Source organism: Gossypium hirsutum, chromosome D13 (genome assembly GCF_007990345.1).
Source record: "Gossypium hirsutum isolate 1008001.06 chromosome D13, Gossypium_hirsutum_v2.1, whole genome shotgun sequence".
Lineage (NCBI taxonomy): Eukaryota > Viridiplantae > Streptophyta > Magnoliopsida > Malvales > Malvaceae > Gossypium > Gossypium hirsutum.
The window spans coordinates 45,520,312-45,546,855 of record NC_053449.1 but is presented as its reverse complement, the minus strand read 5'-3'; the positions used below and the strand labels follow the sequence as shown (position 1 = coordinate 45,546,855).

The following is a 26,544-nucleotide window of genomic DNA, read 5'->3' as shown; positions in this document are numbered from 1 at the left end:
AGATAAAAAGACTTGTAGCAAAAACACCAAAAAGAGAAAAGGAGGAAAGGAAAAGACAAAGAATAGGTAGAAAGTTCACGTCAGAGTTCTTCTGGGAAATTTGGAAAAGGGAAGAGATTTTGAAAAAAAATAAACATATAATACTAAACAAATCTGTTATTAGGAATCCCACAAATCTCGCCCACTGACTTCTCAATCTCAGCCACCATAACTCCACCATAACTCTATCATTTAACCGAGCAAAAAAATAAACTCATTTGCTCACGCAAAGATTTGAACACAGGACCTTCAACACACCAACTTCTTTACCATTCGAACCAACAAGCTCATTCTAATATGATTTAACAGACAATTTTGTAACAACCCACTCAACTAAAGCAAGGCTTGGATTTAAAAAAAATAACCAAAATTTGCTAAAAGCACACATACACCTAGAATACTTAACCACTAAAACAGACATATTTGTATTAGATATTTATAGAATTAGGGATAAGTTGATCAGGACATTACGAAACACACCACCCATTCAAACCCACCTTAAGAAAAATACTAAAACTGCAACTATTAACATCTCTTTTAGAGAAAGCATAGCAGACTATTGACGCTACTACTTCTTTCAAGTAAAGTAGAACGAGTTTTATTTATGAATATCATTTACTTGTTAGTATCTAGTGGATATTGTTTTCTAGAAAAATCACTATGAGAATAGCTAAAAAAATACTAAAAATAAATTACGAAAGAGAAAAGTTTGTATATTTTATAATTAAATTTAAATAAAATATAAGTATAGTCGTATATATCAAATATATCAAAACTTACAACACAAATTATAGATATAAAGAAAATTGAAATTACAAAAAAAATATATGTATATATTCGAATTTAAATTAGAATAAATATATTTGTCAATCGGCTCCGGGGATTGTGGTCAGAAACAGCGAAAGGGATGTTCTTCTATCGAGCTCAGAGATTCATCAAGAAATGACCTCAACCTTCGCTGTTGAGGTGCTCGCTTGCCGCAAAGCAGCCCAAATTGGAAGACATGCAATGGCCAAAGATCATAATAGAATGCAATTCATTAACAATAATCAAAAAGTGCAAGGCAAAAAGACAAGATAAATCACAGGCAGGAGCATATATACAAGATATTCAATAGATAACGGCTAGATCTAAAAACTTAACGTTTGAATATATTCCAAGAATAGCAAAGAGTTTAGCACATACATTAGCAACTGAATCTCTGAAGGAGGAGGAGGAGATATACCTGTTAGGAAACGTCCCTGAAACCAGAAAGAATATGATAGAGTGCAAGAACCAGACTAAGGGCTAGTTTGGATGGGTGGTGTGTTTACCTCCGGTGAGATTAAAAACAGCGGTGAGATTAATTACTGTAGCGGTGAGATTGGATACTGTAGCGGTGAGATTAGAAACAATGGTGGAGTGTGTGTTTGGATTCAAACGCAGCTGTAGCGGTGAGATGAGAATAAGAAATGACTATTAAGGACATCAAATTAGAATTGATATATAATATAAGTTTTTTAAATTATTTTACTTTTTAAAATTATTAAAATATGTGAATTTATAAATTCATTTAATAAAATATTAAAATGTATCTTTTAATATTCTATTTATTTATATTTATTATCCTATAAATTATTATATTTGTATTTATTTAAATAATAGTTATAACATTAAAATATTAAAATGTCTTATTTTCACACTCATATGAAAAATAAAATGGTAAAAATATTACCCACTGACGTTTCTTTTTGTTTACTGGTGTTTAACACTCCAGTCTAAAATTTCCTCTCCAGTGCGTTGAAGGATTTTAACTGGCCAAATTTGAATGTTATTCAAACAGCTATACGTGGTGCGATTGCACCAAAATCAAGGGTAAACGTGCTGCACTGGTAGTAACTGGGCATCCAAAGTAGCACTAAAAATGGGCGGAGTAGAAGAGGAAGAAAGGAAAGTTTGGAACGGGTAGATCAATGGTTTAGGTGATAAATGCTTTCCTTGAAAATATGGAACCGTCATAAAGAAGAAATGGCAGATTGATAGACAAGCCGGCATTAGAATTCTCTGATTGGGCAAAAGTAGCGGTGATAATTATGAGATTCTAGAATTTTCTTAATTTATTTTTTTGAATATTTATTTTATTCGGGCCATTGTTAAAATGCCCTTAAAAATCTGTTAAAATTCATACTCCAATTAAAACCATCACTCTCGTCGCCGCTTCCTCGGCTGTATCTCTTTATTCCTTCGCTTTTGCTACGGCGGCGCCGTTCGCTAGAATCTCCTCCAAACAACAAACAACGACGACGAAAGCTACGGTCCTTTTCCCCTTTGGAAGTCGCCTCAAAAGCCTAAGCTTTGCTCATATTTTGCCAAAGGTATGTATAAATTCCAACTCTTTTTTTTTTCTTTTTATCCATTTTATTTATCTTTTCTTTGAATTTGGTTTTGTTCAGCTGAGCTTAAGCTATATTTCAATGGTGAAAGTAAAAGTACTTAGCTTAGTGTTGTTTGAATGTGTAATTAATTTTTGAATATTACTATCTGATGTTTAAAATTGTAGTTTTTTTTCTAAAATGTTTTATGCTAACTTTAAAATTGAGTGAAGTAAGATAGTTTGTTCTGTAAATGATCAATTGTTAATGCATTAGTAAAATCTGAAAAAAGAAAGTACAAAAATATGTAATCATGGAATAAGTTATTTTATTAGGCTCACCAAAATTTTGGTGGGTGTCCTCTTTCAGTGTCAGTATGGGCAGATTTATTAATCCCGAATTTATTGCAGGAATCTAATTTGGAGTTCCTATAGTGGCTCACTTGGGTTTTTGCTCAAAACACTCCCTCCAAGTGTAGATTATTCTATCGTGCGCTATGGGAAATCTGGGGAGAAAGGATTGCTAGAATGCATGAGAAGGCAAGTAGAACTGGGAAAGAAATAGCGAGCTTTGTCAATAGTTATATTACAGAACTAAATGGGGTTGAAAAAAGGACCCCCAAAATTTCACAAGAAGTCAAAAAATGGAAGCACCCACCTGGTCAGTCAGTAAAGGTAAATTTTGATGGAGCATATGATGGGCAACTTTGTCAATCGGCTTCTCGGATTGTGGTCAGAAACAGTGAAGGGGATGTTCTTCTATCGAGCTCAAAGATTCATCAAGAAGTGACCTCAGCCTTTGCTGCTGACGCGCCCGCTTGCCTCAAAGCAGCCCAAATCGGAACAGACATGCAATGGCCGGAGATCATAATAGAATGTGATTCATTAACAATAATCAAAAAGTGCAAGGAAAAAAGACAAGATAAATCACAGGTAGGAGAAAATATACAAGATATTCAATAGACAACGGCTAGATCTAAAAACTTAATGTTTGAATATATTCCAAGAATAGCAAACGGTTTAGCCCATACATTAGCAACTGAATCGTTGAAGGAGGAGGAGATATACTTGTTAGGAAGCGTAACTGGATATGCTGAAAACCAGAAAGAATATGATAGAGTGCGAGAACCAGACTGAAAATGGATGGAGCAGAAGAGGAAGAAAGGAAAGTTTGAAACGAGTAGATTAATGGTTTAGGTGATAAATGCTTTCCTTGAAAATATAGAACCGTCATAAAGAAGAAATGGCAGATTGATAGACAAGACGGGCATCAGAATTATCTGATTGAGCAAAGTAGCGGTGATAATTATGAGATTCTATAATTTTCTTAATTTTTTTGAATATTTATTTTGTTCGGGCCATTGTTAAAATGCCCTTAAAAATCTGTTAAAATTCATACTCCAATTAAAACCATCACTCTCGTCGCTATTTTCTCGGTTGTATCTCTTTATTCCTTCGCTTTTGCTACGGCGGCGTCGTTCGTTAGAATTTCCTCTGAAAAACAAACAACGACGACGAAAGCTACGGTCTTTTTTTCCTTTGGAAACTGCTCCAAAAGCCTAAGCTTTGCTCATATTTTGCCAAAGGTATGTATAAATTCCAACTCCTTTTTTTTTTCTTTTTATCCATTTTATCTATCTTTTATTTGAATTTGGTTTTGTTCAACTGAGCTTAAGCTGTATTTCAATGGTGAAAGTAAAAGTAATTAGCTTAGTACTGTTTGAATGTGTAATTAATTTTTGAATATTAGTATCTGATGTTTAAAATTGTAGTTTTTTTTTCTAAATTGTTTTATGCTAACTTTAAAATTGAGTAAAGTAAGATACTTTGTTCTCTAAATGATCAATTGTTAATGCATTATTAAAATCTGAAAAAAGAAAGTACAAAAATATGTAACCATGGAATAAGTTATTTTATTAGGCTCACCAAAATTTTGCGAGTGCCTGTTTTAGTGTCAGTATGGGTAGATTTATTAATCTCGAATTTATTATAGGAATCTAATTTGGAGTTCCTACAGTGGCTCACCTAGATTTTTGCTCAAAACATTCCCTCCATTTATAACAAGCCCCCATCTTAGTCCTGCATTCACCGAAATGCTCTGGCCTGAACGTCTACTTCTTTAAGGAGTGGTTCTCTATATCTCTTTCTGTTCCACTTCATTTTTTTGCAGCTGGGGACAATCTCGAATAAGATGATCAATATCCCCACATTTATAACAAGCCCTTATCTTAGTTCTGCATTCACCGAAATGATGTCTTCCACAATATTGACACTTAGGCCGGGGAGTATTCTGAACATTGCTCACACTTGCTGCAGGTCTATCGAATGCCCTGAAATCAGATTGTTTTGATCTACCTCTACCCAATCTTCCCGGCATTGATGTAGTTCGACTAATTTTTCTCTAGATTTCTTCATCGGCAAATCTGAAAATGATTTAGAAGCACCTCTTTTGAATGGCTTTTTACTTTTTCGATCCCGCTGCATTTTCCTGTTATATACTTCTTCAAGCTTTTGAGCACGGTCTGGCAGAACTACGAACTCTTGTATTTCATTGCTCCCAATCATCATTCTAATCTCCTCATTTAACTCTTCTTCAAATCTAATACACATTTCTTCTTCAGTAGGTACAATGTTTCGGGCATATTTGCTGAGGTAGACAAATTTTCTTTCGTATTCAGCCACTGACTTATTTCCTGCCGTAGGTCGAGGAATTCCCTTTTCTTTTTATCTAAATATCGTTTGCCCACATATTTATTCTTAAATTCATTTTGGAAAAATTCCCAAAAAATTTTCTTTGCCGGTACCACGGCGTCAATCGTTTCCCACCAACTATAAGCTTCTTCTTTCAATAGGGACAGAACACATCTCAAATAATCATCTCGTGAGCAAGTCATTTCTTTAAAAATTCTTATCAAACTCTGCAACTAGTATTCAGCTTTAACGGGGTCATCATCAGTCTTTACCCGAAATTCTTCGGCTCCAAGTTTTCTAAGCCTTTCCAATGGAGAATGCTTACTGGATTCAGTCATTGTAAGAGGTGGAGGAGCAACTGGGAGTACCACTGATGGAGCAGAAAGGGGAGGAGTTGGCTGAGCTTGATTTCTTTCTTGCATCGTTTCAGTATACCACTAATTCATAATCCCATAAATCATATTCTTTAGTTCTTGCACTCGCATTAGGAAAATTGGAACATCATTGTGTCGAAATCATTTTTTATTTGAAAAACAGTGATCGACTTTGAAAATGAAAATGGGAGTCGCCACCGATTTTTTATTGAGGTGTATCGGTTCACCATTAAAAATGATTTTGGTCCGCGAAATTTGAGAAAACAAGTTCGGGAGTCGGTTACGCACAAGGAAGGGTTAGCACCCTCGTAACGCCCAAAATTGGTATTAAATTGATTGTTTAATGTCTTAGGGTCGAAATTTTGAAAAGATTTTAAAATACGATCATTTGAAGTTTAAATTTGAATAAACCAAATTGAATAATAAGACGTACTCATCTCGAAGAAATAAATTGCCACACTCAGTGAGTTACGGTGCAACAATTCAATCGTCAAAATTAAGTATGTCTTTTTAATTTGTAAATTTTAAAATTCTTGTATCTTGAAAAGGTTATTTGGTCATTTAAGTCAAACGAGAAATCAGAATCCAGTAAGTTAGGGTTCAATTTCTTAAAATTTCTAAACATCAAACATTGCCTTTATTTTAAAATCGAGATAACAAAATGCCATATCCAGTAAGTTAGGATCCAACATTTTGAAGTCTCAAAAGCTTTGTTTTAAAATTGTATGATTTTACCAAAATAAACACTTGGCTATTCAAATTCATCGAGAAGAATTAAAGCTCAGTAAGTTAAAGCACAATTCTTTCAATAACTATGAACACCAAGCTTTTTTGAAAATTATGAAATAAAAGGATTGTAGTGCTTTAATAAAATACAATTTTTACAAAAGAAGCATGATTGAATAGTAATACATAATGTAAAAGATAAATAGCAACCCAAACCTACACTAAGAAGTAACAGGCAATATAGGTGAATACAAATAGCAATAATAATTTTAATATTATACAAACACCAATATTAATAATTAAGCATCAAATAAATCGATAATCAATCTCCTAAAAACAATGAAAAGGAAAAAAATTGTAATCAATATATCCATTATACAAAAATTCAAAGATAAATTACATACATGACTTCAAAATAAACTCAAAAAGATATTAAATAGTTAATATTTGGAACAAATTAGGAATAGGTTTAAAGTAAGCAATATTTATTAATTAAACATGATAATACATATAAAAATAATAATGATACATACATATTAATATATAAAAAAAATAAGTAAAATATATTACAAAATTTTAAAAGGAATTAATTACATATAAATAAAATTGATTTGAAAGACATATGCAAATATATTAAAAAAACACTTAAAATTAATTATCATATAAAATCAAAACATTAATACGTACTAAAAATAATTTAAGCTACATACTTATATGAATAATAGTATTATAACAAATATTATTATGTAAAGATGTACCCTATAGTAATATATATAAAAAGAGAAAATAAAAAAACAATATAAAATAAAATATCAAAAATTTGTTCAACTTACAATAAACTCCAATAAAATACATAAAATACTTAATAATGAAATAAATAATAATATATTATATTTAAAACAAACTTGATGGATTTAAAACATCAATGTATAATAAATTTAAATAATATTAATTAACAAATTAAAATAATAGCACATTATATTTTAAAATTACACTAATAAGAAATTTTAAAACAATATCAAATTTAAATATTAAAATAATATTATATTTTTTAGAAATAAATATGTCAAAATAAATCCAATTATATTTGAAATTATTTACTAAAAAAACTAAACTAAAATTGTAACCAAAATTAAAAGAAAAAAACAAATTCGAACTAAATTGTCAATTGATTCAACACCGAGGGACTAAAACAGCAAATAACCACACAAATTCGGGAATTCAAATCTTGTCAGCGAAAATGACGACGTTTAATTGTGGATCTAATTGAGAATAGAATCAAATGCGAGGTAACAAATTAAAAAAATTAAAGAAAAAAAACTGCATTAGAACGATGAAAAAATGGGAGGGGCTCATTGCGCAAATTTCCCTTCAATCCAAAAACGTGTGGATCTGGTCTCATCTGGGTCGGGTTCAAGCGCGGGTCATGGCCACCGAAACGGTACCGTTTGGAAGCTACTGATGCAAACTTCAAACGGCGTCGTTTCGAAAATCAGCATAAAAAAATAAAAAAAAAACCTTAAACTAAACCTGATCTGCCATTTGAAACAAAAACCTAAGCAGTCTCCTCTCATTGCTGCGCCGTTTCGTGCCTTTAACCTTCTTTCGGCTCCGATTGCGACGGAGTAGAAGGCAAGTCGGCCACCAGGTAAGTGTATTCTCCTTTTATTCATATTTTATTTCGTTTTAGCACATAAAACCATGAAAAAAGAAAGGAAAACAAAATAAATAAATAAATAATGAAATCACCTTCGAATTTCTGCCATATGCTTTTTTCTTTTTTTATTGATTTTTTTCAAACTCGGATCTCTTTTACAGTGTTATATTTGGCTTTATATAGCCGAATCGGAAAAAAGGAAAAATAAATAAATAAAAATAACATCTCTTTATCTGCTATTTCTGTTTTTTCTATTTCTTTCTATTTTTTTCTTCTTTATGCTTTTCTCTTGCTGTTTGTTTGTGTGTTGCGCAGGTACGGCCGTACGGAGGTGGTGGCATGCCGCGCTGGAGGCTGTGCGGGCCGATAGGCTAGCTAGGGTTTCTGTTTGTGATTCTTTTTGTTTTGGGCTTTAATGTAATTGGGCCGAAGTATTTGGGCCATTGTTTGTATAACTGGACATTTGGAGTTTAGTTATATATATTATTTGGGTTTTAATATCTGTATCGGGCCGGACAAATTTGGGCCATTTCACACTGCTTGTTCCTTGTTCAGAAATCTGTATTCCGCTGTTAACTTCTTCCTGTTCAGTACGTTCAGGTCTATCTGACATATTAATAATCGGATCTATAAAAATAACAAAGATTAGATCGGATCATACACATCACACTATCATAGATCTATATGGCATGTATTTTTAAACACTTTACACATCACACATGTTCCGAGAATCGGCTAAATCGGGCTTTGATACCACTAAATGTAATACCTCCTACCCATATTCGTCGTCGAAATAGGGTACGAGGCATTACCAGGGTTTACCGAATTAACTTTCCATTATTACGAGTTAATTACTATTCATTTACCTAAACATATCATGACGTCCTTTAGAGCTGTCTCCAAAGCCCAAAATATACTTTGGGACCAAACCGAGATTAAATCGAAACCATACAGAATTTTTCATAAAATCCCGAATTTTTTTTATATTTTTTTATGAACTTAATATAATCCCTTTATAAATATCCAACCTTCCCTGCAATTTTAAGACTAAGACTAATCCAAACCAACCAATCTAATTTAATCAATTTGATACCAAATCATACTTCTATTATAATTATACCATTTAGCATATTCATCACTTTTTACTTTAATACATATTCATTAAACAAGTTTTGGCATTTATATAATCATCAAACCATATACATGCCATATAAATCAAAAAGGAAATTTACAAAAGCTACCGGAGATAATCTGGATAATGTGATCCTCAGTGTTGATCTGATGCTCCATATATTTTCACGTCAATCTACAAGAGACATTGAATGCACTCAAGTAAGCTTATAGAAACTTAGTAAGTTCATAGGCATAAAACATAAATCTTACCAAACATTCATACACTTATACATTATACACCATTACTAAGTTTACCTGTCAACCACAATCATTGGTGAGTCCCCTGGTATAAACTCACTACCACTTATCCATTTACTGTAATTCTTTTGGGCCCATTTTTCACTTACCATCCTTAATCAAATTAGGGAACGGTTACGGAAAATTGAGTACTTCACTTTCACTTTGTCATAGTATAACTATGGTCTTGCGTATGATCACTTATCACTTTCAAAAGCCATAGCCCTGCCACGGTTTTACACAGATCACATTTATCACTTGTCACTTGTCACTGATCAAATAACTGTAGCTAAAGCTACCATTTATCACTTGTCACTTGTCACTGATCAGATAAGTGTAGCTAAATATACCACTTATCACTTGTCACTTGTCACTGATCAGATAAGTGTAGCTAAAGCTACCACTTATCACTTGTTATTGATCAGAAGTACTCAAATCCGACGTTCCGCTCAATTTGATCATTTATTCGGTTTTCACATTGTTATTTTATTCTCAATTCATTAAAAAATATATCTCATCATACATTATATAATTCATGAAATTAACATTTAATCATTAAATTTCAGCCATATGAACTTACCTGGGTTGATTTGCAGAATTTGTGAAAGTTCAGGGACTAATCAGCTACTTTTTTTTCCTCGACTTGCTTCGGGCTCTCGATCTATCATTGTAAAATCATTCACTTATCAGTATTGACTTTACCTCCACTCTATTTCACATCCTTAATGTTTATAACCCGCTTATAAGTAACATTATCTATAATTTCACTATTTACTTATGTATATTCAATGTTGTCCATCCGTGTCATAGTCACTAAATTTTTTTTATCTTTAGCTACAGAACTCTAAATTAGGATCCACTAATTTTCCCTGAAACTAGACTCACATATATTCTTATCATAAAAATTTCAGAATTTTTAGTTTAGCCAATAAGTACAGTTTATTCTTTAAAATCACCTCTGTTCTGCTATTTGAAAGGTCCGACCCTTCTTCACCAAAAATTTATTATCTCCTCGTATGGGATTTGGATTATGTTCTTGTTTGATTCTCTTGAAAATAAACTCATTCAGGTTCAAGCGCGGGTCATGGCCACCGAAACGGAACCGTTTGGAAGCTACTGATGCAAACTTCAAACGGTGTCGTTTCAAAAATCAGCATAAAAAATATAAAAACCTGAAACTAAACCTGATCTACCATTTGAAACAAAAACCTAAGCAGTCTCCTCTCATTACTGTGTTGTTTCGTGCCTTTAACCTCCTTCCGGCTCCGATTGTGACGGAGTAGAAGGCAAGTCGACCACCAGGTAAGTGTATTCTCCTTTTATTCATCTTTTCTTTCATTTTCGCACATAAAACCATGAAAAAAAGAAAGGAAAACAAAAGAAAAAGAAAACAAAAAAATAATGAAATAATGAAATCACCGTCGAATTTCTGTTATATTCTTCTTTCTTTTTTTATTGATTTTTTTCAAAATCGGATCCCTTTTACAGTGTTGTATTTGGCTTTATATAGCCGAATCGGAAAAAAAGAAAAATAAATAAATAAAAATAACATATCTTTCTCTGCTATTTCTATTTTTTCAATTTTTTTCTGTTTTTTTTCTTTTTTCTGCTTTTCTCTTGCTGTTTGTTTTTGTGTTGCGCAGGTATGGCCGTATGGAGGTGATGGCGTGGCGCGCGCAGAGAGTAAGACCGAAGACGCTGGAGGCTGTGCGGCGCGATAGGCTAGCTAGGGTTTCTGTTTGTGATTCTTTTTGTTTTGGGCTTCAATGTAATTGGGTTGAGGTATTTCGGCCTTTGTTTGTATAACTGGACGTTTGGACTTTAGTTATATATATTATTTTGGTTTTAATACCCGTGTCGGGCCAGGCAAATTTGGGTCATTACAGTTGCCCCTTTTTCCTCGTTGTCGTGTAACGGGAACGAAGCAAATATTTTAAAATGACCAATTTTGCCTGGTCGTGCTGGACCTTGGTGCCCTTTTTCTTCAAGTAGCCTCATTCCATCCTACTGCATCTTCAGAGGTATAGAAATTACTTTGATCCACTCCACCGCAACGTCGGGGAGATAGGATTCGTAACTCGTAACTTCTTGAGAGAACAAAATTTGTTATATTCAGTCTGCTCCCCTGCAACTCCAGGGAGATAAAACTTGTAGCTTCAACTTGTTCTGCTGCAACTTTAAAGATAAGTCTGATGCGATCTGCTCTACCGTAACTTCATAGAGACGAGATCCATCATTATGATCCGATCCACTCCAACTTCAGGGAGATAGGATTGGTTTCTTCTATCTACTCCACTGCAACTTCAAGTAGATAAGTTTTGTCATCTTCGATCTGCTCCACTACTGCTTAGGGAGATAAGATCTGTAATCTTCAATCTATTCCACTGCTGCCCAGAGAGATAAAATTACTGGCTTCAATGTACTCCACTGTAACCACAGGGAGGTAAAATCCGCCATCTTCGATCTGCTCAACTACTACTTAGGGAGATAAGATCTATAATATTCAATCTATTCCACTGCCAACCAGGGAGATAGAATTACTGGCTTCAATGTACTCCACTGTAACCACAACGAGGTAAAATCCACCATCTTCGTTCTACTCCACTACTGCTTAGGAGAGTTTATTCTTCAATCTATTCCACTGCCAACCAGGGAGATAGAATTACTGGCTTCAATGTACTCCACTGTAACTACAGGGAGGTAAAATCCACCATTTTCGATCTGCTTCACTACTGCTTAGGGAGATAAGATCTAAAATCTTTAATCTATTCCACTGCTAGGGAGATAAAACTACTGGCTTCAATGTACTCCACTGTAACCACAGGGAGGTAAAATCCACCATCTTCGATCTGCTTCACTACTGCTTAGGGAGATAAGATCTAAAATCTTTAATCTATTCCACTGCTGCCCAGGGAGATAGAATTACTGGCTTTAATGTACTCCACTGTAACCTCAAGGAGGTAAAATCTACCATCTTCGATCTATTCCACTACTGCTTAGGGAGATAAGATCCTTAGTCTTCAATCTATTCCACTGCTGCCCAGGGAGATAGAATTACTGGCTTCAATGTACTCCACTGTAACCTTAGGGAGGTAAAATCTGTCATCTTCGATTTACTCTACTACTGCTTAGGGAGATAAGATCCTTAATCTTTAATCTATTCCACTGCTGTCCAGGGAGATAGAATTACGGGCTTCAATGTACTCTACTGTAACCTCAAAGAGGTAAAATCTGCCATCTTCGATCTTCCCCACTACTGTTTAGGGAGATAAGATCCTTAATTTCAATCTATTCCACTGCTGCCCAGGGAGATAGAATTACTGGCTTCAATGTACTCCACTGTAACCTCAGAGAGGTAAAATCTACCATCAACCTGCTCTAGTGTAACCGAGGGAGGCAAGGCTGGTATCTTTGATCTGCTTCGCTGTCAATGCAGGAAGGCAAGATCTGCTATCTTTAACCTGCTCCACTACAACCGAGGGAGGTAAGGCTTTATTTTCAATTTGCTTCGCTGTCAATGGAGGAAGGCAAGATCTGTTATCTTCACTGATCTGTTCTCTGGGGAACATGACTTGTATAATAAACCTAATTATGCCTAATGATTAGGATGGCATGATCAAAATTAATCAAATGCTCCTAACTAGACATGTGTGAATGGTGTTTGCATAAATGCAGAATTTTATTTTTCCGAGAATTACCCTGCTTAGGTTGTCATTACTCGAAGTTTATTAAGGCTTTGCGACTGACGTGCTACAACGCCTTCTTGCTTGACTAGTTTTTCTGAAAAAACATTTAGCCAGGTTGCCCCCCACTGTAAGCCTACAAGTTTAATCTATTGGGGCGCAAAAATTGTACCATCATTCTCCCACTGTAATCCAATTGTAGAAATATGTGGCATTTCCTCAATCATTTCCTATCACAAATCGAGGATACATGATCTAAAATCATTTTGGTTCCTTACACCATTCCCAGGGTGTCGTACCAAAGACTCATGCACAAATGAATGCTCTCTTCCCCGAGGTAGCCTTTTCCTATTGCTTGATGATTATTGATTTCTTGTTTATTTAAGCTTTGTCATTAACCCGACATCTTATCATTTTGTTCAATCAATGTTTTTGACAACAAAATCCAAAGAGAAAGTCCAGATTTTAGACTCTTAATTCTTAAATTTCTAACCTTTAGATTTGGTGTGTTCTAAACAATAGTCCTGTTTCAGGTTCCTGTATTATTTAGAGACTTTTCAGAGTAATAGGCAAAATTTCCCTTGTGAAAGTTTTATTAGTCCATTAATCATTATTCGAATGCAACATGCTTGCAAAAAAGGATCATAACAATAGATAAGAATTAAGTTGGTTCTGAGCATAGCTCGAAAGGAATAAATTATCCAAGAATAGTAAAGAAGGATAACAAATAAATTGATTGGGAATGTGTATCTTGAAAAAGAATGAAGTATTCCAACAAAGTCAATAATATGAAAATTGGGTGCCCCAAATATCGCAAATTAAACTTCTCTGTAGAAACTTCTCTGTAGAAACTTTCTGAAGACCTTTCTGAGTTTGACATGTGTTTAGAAGATCTACAATACTTTGTCGATGCCCCAAAATGTCTCATACCCTTTCCTGTTGATTCAGGTATAGCAAGATCATCACATGCCCCAATTTGATCAAAATTTGAGCCGCCCCTTTTGGGTTTTCAACTCAAATCCCCTTTGGCCTAAGGCGCCCTTTGCGGTTTTTCCCCTTAGCCTCTCCATTTTTACTTTTTCATTTTTTTCATTTTTCATTTTTATTTTTTCATTTTTCATATTTTTTCCGACTTAAAGTGCCCCTTACGGGTTTTCCCCTTGGTCCTTTCTTCTTCTTTAAACGAAGTATTTCCTGACTACATCTGAGTTTATAGAATTAGCAGTCTCACTCAGGATCAGTGCTCCTCTGAAAAAGGTCTTCTTTACAACATAGGGACATTCCCGGTTTGACATTCATTTCCCTCTAGAATCTTTTCGTTGAGGAAGGATCTTTTCCAACACCCAGCCCTCTCGTGGGATTCTCTGAGACGACCCTATCTGTTATAAGCTCGCATCATTTGTTTCTGGTACATTTGACCCTGATGAATAACTTTTAGCTTTTCCTTCTATCAGGATCAACTGATCATATCACCATTGGATCTATTCTGCTTCATCCAACTTTTAGCTCAACCAATACCCGGATTTTTACTTCAATGGGTAAAACTACTTCCATCCTATAAACCAAAGAGAAAGCTGTTACCCGGGTGAAAGCCTTTAGAGATGTTCGACAAACAAAGAAGGTAAATGGTAATTTCTCATGCCAACCCTTGTAAGTCTCAATAATTTTTCGCAATTCATTTTTGGGCGATACAATGACGAACTGTGGTGTCTGATTTTGAATTGATTACAGACTTCAGCTATCGTGCTATCATTCAAGTTCAATGCATTTTCCAATACCATCTTCTTTGGAAATTTATATCGGCATATGATGACAATGGCGTATGAAGCAGCCTCTATCCATTTGATGAAGTAATTAATGATCTCAATAGTGAAGCAATGCCCATTAGAAGCTTTCGATAATGATGACGTCCATGCCCCATTTTGCTCAAAATTTGAGTCACTCTTTTCGGGTTTTCAACTCAAATCCACCTTTGGTCACAAGGCACCCTTTGCGGGTTTTCGCCTTGGCCTTTCCTTTTCTTTTTTCTTTTTTTCATTTTGATTTTGATTTTGATTTTTTCCTTTCTTTTTTTGTTGTTTTTTTTATTTTTTTATTTTTTTATTGCCTTTTTATTTCCATTTTTCTTTTCTTTTTTGATTTTGATTTTGATTGTGATTTTTTTGATTAAATTTGAAGATCTTCCACTTTCATCTTGTATGCGAAAAATCTTCTTTGGTATCAGGTTTTTTTCATAAAACCTTTTAGGGCACAACTACGATAGAAAACTTTAGATCTTCCTCTTCAATCAGGATAAACCTAACAAAAACTTGAAGAGATGAAAACATGACTTCAAATGGGCAAAGCTATAATGAGTCAACGAGAAAGGCATTGCCTCGGTAAAGAAATTTCACTACATTGCCTATACTGCAAATCGTACTGTTGTAGATTTCATTGTTAGTGTTTAACCCGGGCATATCCTGGTAGGATCATATGAAGACATCTTTGAACTCTAGAGGTACCTCAACAAGGTCTTGCTTTGTCTTCACTAAGCTCACAATTTCTAATAATTCCTTGTGATGTAGAATCTGTCTATCCTCTTGTTCTACCATCCTCAACATGTCCGGAGATAAGCTACAATCCATGTCATTTTCAAAGTCATGAGATCCCTCTAAAACATGTCTTGCTCAAAAGGAGATTCTAAGTCTGCAGCAGTGTCACTCATGTCATTGATATCTGAGGACCCGTAGCAAGTACCAAAGAATATACAAAAGAATGTGTAAAATAATAAGTATTTGTACAATATGATTATGAATGAATGAATGATGTGGAAGGAAATCCAAAAGAATGAAAGAATAATTATTCAAAAAGACTGAAAGAATATTGGTTCAAAAATGATCACAATGATGCATTTCATTAAAATAACAACGTTCGGACATGAGCCTATTTCACATAGAAGTTCTTATTGCTTCTAGGCTAAAAGCAACAAGTGCGTTCTGAATACTACTCTAAGTGAGCTCTAAATACTACAGGGATTTCTTTAGCAATCCAATTGCTTAGAACACTCCCGAATTTATAAGGGCGGACATCTAACAAGGTCCCTTTCCATTTGTGTATTCATATATGTTGAACGCTTCCCAACATTGCATCAATCATAATTGGGTAGAGGGTTTCTGCACTAGAGTCATCAATCTTGACAACACCCATGTTGATGAGTCTTTCAACAAGCTTTTTTAAGGTAATGCAATTCTCTATTGAATGCCATGTAATTTCCGCATGGTAATCACATTGTGCGTTCGCATCATACCATTTGGGATATGAAGATTGTGGAGGTTTTAAGTAATGAGGAGCAACAACATGCGCATCGAACAAGCTTTGATACAGCTCCTTATATGACATCGAAATTGGTGTGAACTGGAGCTTCTCAGTACCTAGTTTCACTCCAGATTCTTGTCTTAATGAGCCTTGTTGATTAGCAACCACCTTCCTTGGTTGATTCACTGTAATCAATTTGTTGTAAGTGTTTACATTATTCACCTCATTTTCCTTCTTCCTTAAGTCCGACCTTCTATTGTTCTCCCCAGCATCAATCCTTCCGCTTCTCATGGCACTTTCAATCATTTCACCGCTTATAATTATATCTAAGAAATTTTGTGAAGCACTTCCCAACATGTGTGTGATGAAAGGGGCTTTCAATGTATTAACAAAGAGCATCATCATTTCTTTTTCTAATAGTGGAGGCTGGACCTGAACCGCAATCTCTCTCCACCTCTGTGCATACTATTTAAAACTTTCATTTGATTTCTTTTCCAAATTTTGCAAGGTGATTCTGTCAGGCATTATCTCCGATCCATGACTGTATTGCCTCATAAAAGCCTGTGCCAAATCCCTCCAAGAACTAATTTGGCTTCGGATCAATTGATTATACCATCGAGATGCCGTTCCGGTGAGGCTATCCTAAAAACAATGTATTAATAGCTGATCATGGTTAATATACCCAGTCATTCTCCTACAGAACATAGTGATATGGGCTTTAGGACAACTGGTCCCGCTATATTTCTCAAATTCTGGCATCTTAAACTTATAAGGAAGCACCAAATCCGGGACCAAACTCAGATCTTTTGCATCTATTCCACAATAGCTTTCAGTGCTCTCCATTGCCCTAAATTTCTCTTCAATCCATTTCTATTTCTCCTCAAACTGCTTTGGCAATTCTTCCATTGCTTTATCCTTCTCAGCCATCTTATCAAAATCTGGGATAGCAAGATTAATCGGGGTTAGAACCTGATTCGGCCAGAAAGTTCATCAGTTTGAAACCGCTGAGGCCTAATTGAAATAGAGGATCTGCGCGGAGGTACCTCAGTCTGAACCTGCACATGCAGAGGCGTAAAGCCTGGAGGATAGGTAGGTCTATCATTGTCTTCTTCCTCATCATTTACCATAGGATCTTTCCCCTTATTTACTCCTTTAGTAAGTAATTGCGTCAACTCAGTCATCATGTCCTTTTGAGACTCCGGCATCCTTTCTGTCATTTCTTGTTGAATTTTTTCCAACTGCTCCTTCATTTGCATCTGTAGCTGGTCTTGCATTTCTTTTTACATTTGCTTCAGTTTCTCTAATCTTTGATCCATTTCTTTAGTTTTGCGACGAGTACTGTAAGGATGTTTGGTTGGTTGGTTTTTCAGACTAGCTGAAATAAATTTACTCAATTAGACTCTTTCAATGGATTTTAATGCATATGATGTCTTGTAATGCAGGTGCATGAAATGAATGCCTAAAGAGACATTGATTCTGATTCAATTACATTTAGAAAACTTTACTAGAAGGCAAATTTCTTTACATAAAGCAGATGCATGTACAGCCTCGCCTTTATATTCCAAGAGACAACATCAATCTTTTCCTTCATTCGCATGTTTAAGATAAATCCCATAAATTTCCAATTGATGCCACTGCTAGCTCCCTTTCTTGATCTTGGTCGCGATCCATCATCTTCCCATCTTCATAAGGCTCGTCAGCTTCTTTAAGGGAGTTGGAACGTCGAAGGCTCTTAGACAATCGCCTTGAATCTTTAGGCCATGAAGTAAGGTCACGAACTCTTCCATCGCCCTTCTTGTGTTTCTCAGAATATATTCAGGCAGCCGTATTATTTTCCACTTTATCAAGGAATTCATATTCCATGACAAGCTTTCTAATTCAGTAATCGTACTTGAATCAATATCTCTTTCCTAAGATGCAAATGCAATGCGATCATAATCAAAACACAACAAGAGAGGTTAGTACAAAATAGAAGCAAGCAAGGAAAATAAAAGTACCTAGTCGGGTAACCACTAGGGATTTGGAGTGGCTCTACCTAGGATGGGTTCCTAAGGTCTTTTACATGCGGTTTGGCTCTAAAGTCAAGGCACCTGAACCAGTAGATTCCTCGATCTTTACCCATTATAGTCTCATACAGACCGAGTTCAGTTCAGGGGAATACATTTCCTATGGCTGCACAGAGATGAAAATCTCACGGAGGTGAAAACCTCACGAAGGAGTAGCTTCTCACTCCCACTTAAAAGGGTAAGACTAAACAGTCTTTACGCAATATGATGCCAACATATAGAGCTCAATTTACAGTAATCATACAAACAAATGCAAAGAGAAGATCGTAATTTTTCAAATCAAATTTTTAATTTTCGATAATAAGACAAAAACAATCAATTTTATGACCCGACTCTCTTATCCTCCCCAGCGGAGTGGCCAAGCTGTCGAAACCATTTTTTTATTTGAAAAACGGGGATCGACTTTGAAAATGAAAATGGGAGTCGCCACCGATATTTTATTGAGGTGTGATCGGATCACCATTAAAAATGATTTTGGTCCACGAAATTTAAGAAAACAAGTTCGGGAGTCGGTTGCGCACAAGGAAGGGTTAGCACCCTCGTAACGCCCAAAATTGGTACCAAATTGATTGTTTAATATCTTAGGGTCGAAAGTTTGAAAAGATTTTAAAATACGATCATTTGAAGTTTAAATTTGAATAAACCAAATTGAATAATAAGACGCACCCATCTCGAAGAAATAAATTGCCACACACAGTGAGTTAGGGTGCAACAATTCAATCGTCAAAATTAAGTATGTCTTTTTAATTTGTAAATTTTAAAATTCATGTATTTTGAAAAGGTTATTTGGTCATTTAAGTCAAACGAGAAATCAGAATCCAGTCAGTTAGGGTTCAATTTCTCAAAATTCCTAAACATCAAACATTGCCTTTATTTTAAAATCGAGATAACAAAATGCCATATCCAGTAAGTTAGGATCCAACATTTTGAAGTCTCAAAAGCTTTGTTTTAAAATTGTATGGTTTTAACAAAATAAACACTTGGCTATTCAAATTCATTGAGAAGAATTGAAGCTCAGTAAGTTAGAGCACAATTCTTTCAATAACTATGAACACCAAGCTTTTTTGAAAATTATGAAATAAAAGGATTGTAGTGCTTTAATAAAATATAATTTTTTAAAAAAGAAGCATGATTGAATAGCAACCCAAACCTACACTAAGAAGTAACAGGCAAGATAGGTGAATACAAATAGCAATAATAATTTTAATATTATACAAACACCAATATTATTAATTAAGCATCAAATAAATCGATAATCAATCTCCTAAAAACATACCTCAAAACAATGAAAAGGAAAAAAATTGTAATCAATATATCCATTATACAAAAATTCAAATATTAATACATATATTATTATGAATAATAGTATGAATAATAGTATTATAACAAATATTATTATGTAAAGATGTACCCTATAGTAATATATATAAAAAGAGAAAATAAAAAAACAATATAAAATAAAATATCAAAAATTTGTTCAACTTACAATAAACTCCAATAAAATACATAAAATACTTAATAATGAAATAAATAATAATATATTATATTTAAAACAAAATACCTGATGGATTTAAAACATCAATGTATAATAAATTTAAATAATATTAATTAACAAATTCAAATAATAGCACATTATATTTTAAAATTACACTAATAAGAAATTTTAAAACAATATCAATTTTAAATATTAAAATGATAATATATTTTTTAGAAATAAATATGTCAAAATAAATCTAATTATATTTGAAATTATGTACTAAAAAAACTAAACTAAAATTGTAACCAAAATTAAAAGAAAAAAACAAATTCGAACTAAATTGTCAATTGATTCAACACCGAGGGACTAAAATAGCAAATAACCACACAAATCCGGGAATTCAAATCTTGTCAGCGAAAATGACGACATTTAATTGTGGATCTAATTGAGAATAGAATCAAATGCGAGGTAACAAATTAAAAAAATCAAAGAAAAAAACTGCATTAGAACGATGAAAAAATGGGAGGGGCTCATTGCGCAAATTTCCCTTCGATCCAAAAACGCGCAAATCTGGTCTTATCCGGGTCTGGTTCAAGCGCGGGTCATGGCCACCGAAACGGTACCGTTTGGAAGCTACTGATGCAAACTTCAAACGGCGTCGTTTCGAAAATCAGCATAAAAAAATAAAAAAACCTTAAACTTAACCTGATCTGCCATTTGAAACAAAAACCTAAGCAGTCTCCTCTCATTGCTGCACCGTTTCGTGCCTTTAATCTTCTTCCGGCTCCGATTGCGATGGAGTAGAAGGCAAGTCGGCCACCAGGTAAGTGTATTCTCCTTTTATTCATATTTTCTTTCGTTTTAGCACATAAAACCATGAAAAAAAGAAAGGAAAACAAAATAAATAAATAAATAATGAAATCACCTTCGAATTTCTGCTATATGTTTTTTTCTTTTTTTATTGATTTTTTTCAAAATCGGATCCCTTTTACAGTGTTGTATTTGGCTTTATATAGCCGAATCGGAAAAAAAGAAAAATAAATAAATAAAAATAACATCTCTTTATATGCTATTTCTATTTTTCGATTTCTTTCTATTTTTTTCTTTTTTCTGCTTTTCTCTTGCTGTTTGTTTGTGTGTTGCGTAGGTACGGCCGTACAGAGGTGGCGGTGTGGCGCGCGTAGAGAGGAAGGCCGAAGGCGCTGGAGGCTGTGCGGGGCGATAGGCTAGCTAGGGTTTCTGTTTATGATTCTTTTTGTTTTGGGCTTTAATGTAATTGGGCCGATGTATTTGGGCTATTGTTTGTATAACTGGACGTTTGGACTTTAGTTATATATATTATTTGGGTTTTAATATCTGTATCGGGTCGGACAAATTTGGGCCATTTCACACTGCTTGTTCCTTGTTCAGAAATCTGTATTCTACTGTTAACTTCTTCCTGTTCAGTACGTTCAGGTCTATCTGACATCTTAATAATCGGATCTATAAAAATAACAAAGATTAGATCGGATCATACACATCACACTATCATAGATCTATATGGCATGTATTTCTAAACACTTTACACATCACACATGTTCCGAGAATCAGCTAAATCGGGCTTTGATACCACTAAATGTAATACCCCCTACCCATATTCGTTGCCGGAATAGGGTACGAGGCATTACCAGGGTTTACCGAATTAATTTTCCATTATTACGAGTTAATTACTATTCATTTACCTAAACATATCATGACGTCCTTTAGAGCGGTCTCCGAAGCCCAAAATATACTTCGGGACCAAACCGGGATTAAATCAAAACCATACAGAATTTTTCGTAAAATCCCAAATTTTTTTATATTTTTTTATGAACTCAATATAATCCCTTATAAATATCCAACCTTCCCTGCAATTTTAAGACCGAGACTAATCCAAACCAACCAATCCAATTTAATCAATTTGATACCAAATCATACTTCTATTATAATTATACCATTTAGTATATTCATCACTTTTTACTTTAATACATATTCATTAAATAAGTTTTGGCATTTATATAATCATCAAACCATATACATGTCATATAAATCAAAAAGGAAATTTACAAAAGCTACCGGAGATAAACTGGATAATGTGATCCTCAGTGTTAATCTGATCCTCCATATATTTTCACGTCAATCTACAAGAGACATTGAATGCACTCAAGTAAGCTTATAGAAACTTAGTAAGTTCATAGGCATAAAACATAAATCTTACCAAACATTCATACACTTATACATTATACACCATTACTAAGTTTACCTGTCAACCATAATCATTGGTGAGTCCCCTGGTATAAACTCACTACCACTTATCCATTTACTGTAATTCTTTTGGGCCCATTTGTCACTTACTATCCTTAATCAAATTAGGGAACAGTTACGGAAAATTGAGTACTTCATTTCCACTTTGTCATATTATAACTATGGTCTTGCGTATGATCACTTATCACTTTCAAAAGCCATAGCCTTGCCACGGTTTTACACGGATTACATTTATCACTTGCCACTTGTCACTGATCAAATAACTGTAGCTAAAGCTACCACTTATCACTTGTCACTTGTCACTGATCAGATAAGTGTAGCTAAAGCTACCACTTATCACTTGTCACTTGTCACTGATCAGATAAGTGTAGCTAAAGCTACCACTTATCACTTGTTACTGATCAGAAGTACTCAAATCCGACGTTCCGCTCAGTTTGATCATTTATTCGGTTTTCGCATTGTTATTTTATTCTCAATTCATCAAAAAATATATCTCATCATACATTATATAATTCATGAAATTAACATTTAATCATTAAATTTCAGCCATATGAACTTATCTGGGTCGATTTGCAGAATTTGTGAAAGTTCAGGGACTAATCAGCTACTATTCTTTTCCTCGACTTGCTTCGGGTTCTCGATCTATCATTGTAAAATCATTCACTTATCAGTATTGACTTCACCTCCACTTTATTTCACATCCTTAATGTTTATAACCCGCTTATAAGTAACATTATCTATAATTTCACTATTTACTTATGTATATTCAATGTTGTCCATCCGTGTCATAGTTACTAAATTATTTTTATCTTGAGCTACAGAACTCTTAATTAGGATCCGCTAATTTTCCCTGAAACTAGACTCACATATATTCTTACATAAAAGTTTTCAGAATTTTTAGTTTAGCCAATAAGTACAGTTTATTCTTTAAAATCACCTCTGTTCTGCTATTTGATAGTTCCGGCTCTTCTTCACCAAAAATTAATTATCTCCTCGTATGAGATTTGGATGATGTTCCCTTTTGTTTCTCTTGAAAATAAACTCATTCAGGATTTTGAATATATAAATTTAAGCCCCTAATTATTTTTCTTCAATTTTTGATGATTTTTCAAAGTCAGAATAGGGGAACCCGAAATCATTCTGACATTGTTTCACAAAATTTATTATATCTCATTATTTACAATTTAATTGCTTACACCGTTTCTTCTATGATAAACTAAACTCAATAAGCTTTAATTTAATATTTTATTCATCCTCTAATTTGATTTTCCCAATTTTTGGTAATTTTTCAAAATTAGACTACTGATGCTGTCCAAAACTTTTTTAGTGCAAAATGTTGATTTTCATTTTGCCCCAAATTTCACAATTCATACAATTCAGTCGTTGCTCAATTAACCCTTCAATTAAGCTAATTTTTCTCAATTAGTACTTTACCTAGACATTATAAGTTATTTCACAAGTATTGAAATTCAGAATTTTCACATAAAATCCTAACTTCAAACTCTTTTACTATTAGGTCCCAAACATTCACTCTCTATTCAATTCTTTCAATAAAATTGACATATAAACAATTTAAAGCTCTAATTCTATGTTAAATCATCATATACTTCCAGCAGGTATTCATAGCAACTTTCAATTTCTTTCATAGAATAAAAAACTAATGAATTCAACAAGTGGACCTAGTTGTAAAAGTCACAAAAACACAAAAATTTCAAGAAATAATCAAGAATGAACTTTCTTGCAATAAAAATATGAAAAATCGGCTTAAGGAAACCCTTCTATGGTGTTTTTGCTGATGAGAATGCAGAAAAATAAAGAGAAATCTAGATAATTCCACTTTAACCCTAGCTTTATTAAGTAAGTTTTGCAATATTCCAATTTTGCCCTTAATTCTCCTTATTTTCTTGCTGATTTCATGTCTTTGCCGTCCAGCCCAAAGAGACCTTGGGTCTATTTACCTTTAAGTCCTCTTTCTTTTATCATTTAAGCTATTTAATCATTTCCTATAATTTTGCATTTGTTACAATTTAGTTCTTTTTGTTCAATTAACTACCGGAACTTTAAAATTTCTTGACAAAACTTTAATACCAACTTTTTAACACTCCATAAATATTTATAAATATTTATGGCTAGATTTAAAATCTCTGAGGTCTCGATACCTCGTTTTCGATTCTAATTATTTTAATATTTATTTTTAATACACTATTAAATATTTCAAAAATTTTCCTAACTTCACATTAACTTATACTCACTAAATTAATAATATTTTATACTCACTTGTCGGATTTAGCTCTAGCAAACAAGTGTATGGATCTTTTCGAGGGCTAAATGTTCCCAACATCACTTTTGTTTTCTCTACTGCCATGTTGTTTCATTAATGGATCATGTTAGAATTGTTGTGTTGGAGATTTAAGTTGGGTTCTGACGAGATATCTTTAAATATAGATATGGTTTGTATCTATACATATCCTAACATGAAAGTATATGATACTCACCTCTAACACCGGTTTTCCAGACAGTGTTAGTGTAGTTAAGACCAGAGACAACGTTGTGGGAGACAGTGAAGGAGAATTTGAGACGATAACGACTTCCTTTAGTATAAACAAGCTGCTTTTAGGGTTTGAAACAAATGGAATGGGCAAAACAATATCTGGTCGGCCCCGACATACGATTGACAGCCTTTCTATCTTCACTTCTGCCGGCCCATCTCTACTTTCATCACAAAAATATAATTCAACACGTGTTTGCTCCTTGAATAACAGATAGGAAAAACAGTACCTCCAAGAGCAGACATATCAACGCTCCCAAGAAGCTGTTCTTTCCATCTTCTCAGACTTTCATCATCCTTGAGAATCAATAAATACAATACACAGTGCTTTACTTACTTGGCTTCATGCAAATACATGCATACACACACACACACAGAGTGAAAGAGGAGGGCCAAGATCCAACTCCTTCTCAGGTTTCAGCTTGGGATCATCATCTTCTTCATCAGCCTCATTCTCATCATCAACATTATTGTTCTTTGCTTCATTATCATCAACAAACTTCTTGTTGTTCTTCTTCTTCTCTTCTCTCGCCTCTTCATTATTGTTTCTTTCATTTTTCTTCAAACCATCTTGTTTGGATGCTAAGAAAATTCCTACAGCAGCTGACATTTTTCTTTCTTTCTTTTTTCCCTACGAACCTTTGCCCAAGGAAACCATTTACATATATATGGTAGGGATTAAAGAAGGAAGCTTCACATTCAAAGTTGGTTTTGTGGGGTTGAAATTGCACCAAATTTTAGATGATTTAAAGGAAGAATTTATGGATTCTTATTAATGATTATTTTGTTTTTATATCCATCAACATTCCTTGTTTGAGATTAGCAAAAAAGAAAAGAAGACATTAATTCAGGACACAAGACCTGACATGAAAGGCAATTGGAACAAAAAAAGGATGGTAATTAAAAGTTAAAAGTTAATTTTAAGTCACTATCCATATTCGAGTTTGCTTGTATTATTTTTTATTTAATTTTATAAAAAATTATGGAAAGTAATAAAAATTGTATAAAAGGAAATCAATGGTTATTGAAAAAAGATATCAGAATAATAATTATGGGCTTGAACTGGAAGCAGTGGCTAGGCTTTGGAACCATTGGCTTGTGGTGGCAATAGCGCAGTCGTTAGGGTTGGGCCAGCTTTTCTCGATGACCTACTCAAACATCCATTCATTCCTACCTGCTTAAAAACTCCACCCTCTATTTGAAAAAGAATATTTATCATCTAATAATATTCAAGAAACTAATCCATCAATATTTTATTTATTTCATCATTTCATCTCTTCAACTTGAATTCGGAAGTACAATATTTTTTCTTTTTTAAATTATTGAAATTCAAATCATATAATATGGAGTTAAAATTATTTATTATTTGTTGGGTTTTGAAGCTTGAAAACAAGCTTATCATTTAAATTAAAATTATATTTAATTTTTATATGAATTTATTACATACTTATTTTCTCATATTCTTTTAATTTAGTAATATATTATTTGAAATTTTTTTAATACTCGTTATATTTGTATCTCGTATGATATGGATGTATGATCCTTTACATAAGAGGAAAAAAAACTTTAAAAATATATATAATTGTATTAAACACATACTTACATGCGAAATCCAAACTAATATTTCAAAATTAATTAGGGATTCAACATCTTAAAAGTCTTCAATTAATTATTTTAAACACAATTCCAAAATTTATTCAAAACAGAATATAAATCCAAAGCTGTTATTCCAACTTAAACAATAAGCAAAAAGTAGGGACATTGATGCTTATCAGCGAACTGCAATAACAAAAGAATTATGGGGTTACCTTTCATTCTCAAAGTTGAAGAAGACATCCACAAGATCGAGATTTCCTCGATTCAATGGCCATCCTCAGATTTACATAAACTGACTGGCAAAAACAATAGACCGAACCTGCAGGGACAACCCTTATTCGACTGTCTTT

At 33.7% G+C, this 26,544-nt stretch overlaps 1 protein-coding gene and 2 long non-coding RNA genes across 4 annotated transcripts; 1 reads left to right on the top strand and 2 right to left on the bottom strand.

Annotated features, from left to right (window-relative positions):
- Positions 1 to 1,712: 1,712 nt before the first annotated feature.
- Positions 1,713 to 5,092, top strand: LOC107918762 (uncharacterized). Of its 2 annotated transcripts, XR_001690224.2 has the most exons (3): positions 1,781 to 2,393; positions 2,801 to 3,975; positions 4,706 to 5,092. It is a non-coding gene; the product is annotated as an uncharacterized lncRNA (long non-coding RNA). The 2 variants fall into 2 exon arrangements; XR_001690223.2 differs by lacking the exon at positions 4,706 to 5,092 and having other exon boundaries at positions 1,713 to 2,393; positions 2,801 to 4,009.
- Positions 2,701 to 3,180, bottom strand: LOC121225079 (uncharacterized). The gene is made up of 2 exons (XR_005922896.1): positions 3,048 to 3,180; positions 2,701 to 2,939 (listed from the first exon to the last, which is right to left on the bottom strand). It is a non-coding gene; the product is annotated as an uncharacterized lncRNA (long non-coding RNA).
- A 19,647-nt stretch (positions 5,093 to 24,739) lies between the features above and the next one.
- LOC121224976 (rho GDP-dissociation inhibitor 1-like) lies at positions 24,740 to 25,208 on the bottom strand. The gene is made up of 2 exons (XM_041108635.1): positions 24,972 to 25,208; positions 24,740 to 24,895 (listed from the first exon to the last, which is right to left on the bottom strand). The coding sequence occupies exons 1-2, from the start codon at positions 25,206 to 25,208 to the stop codon at positions 24,740 to 24,742; spliced, it is 393 nt and encodes a 130-aa protein (XP_040964569.1).
- Positions 25,209 to 26,544: the final 1,336 nt, after the last annotated feature.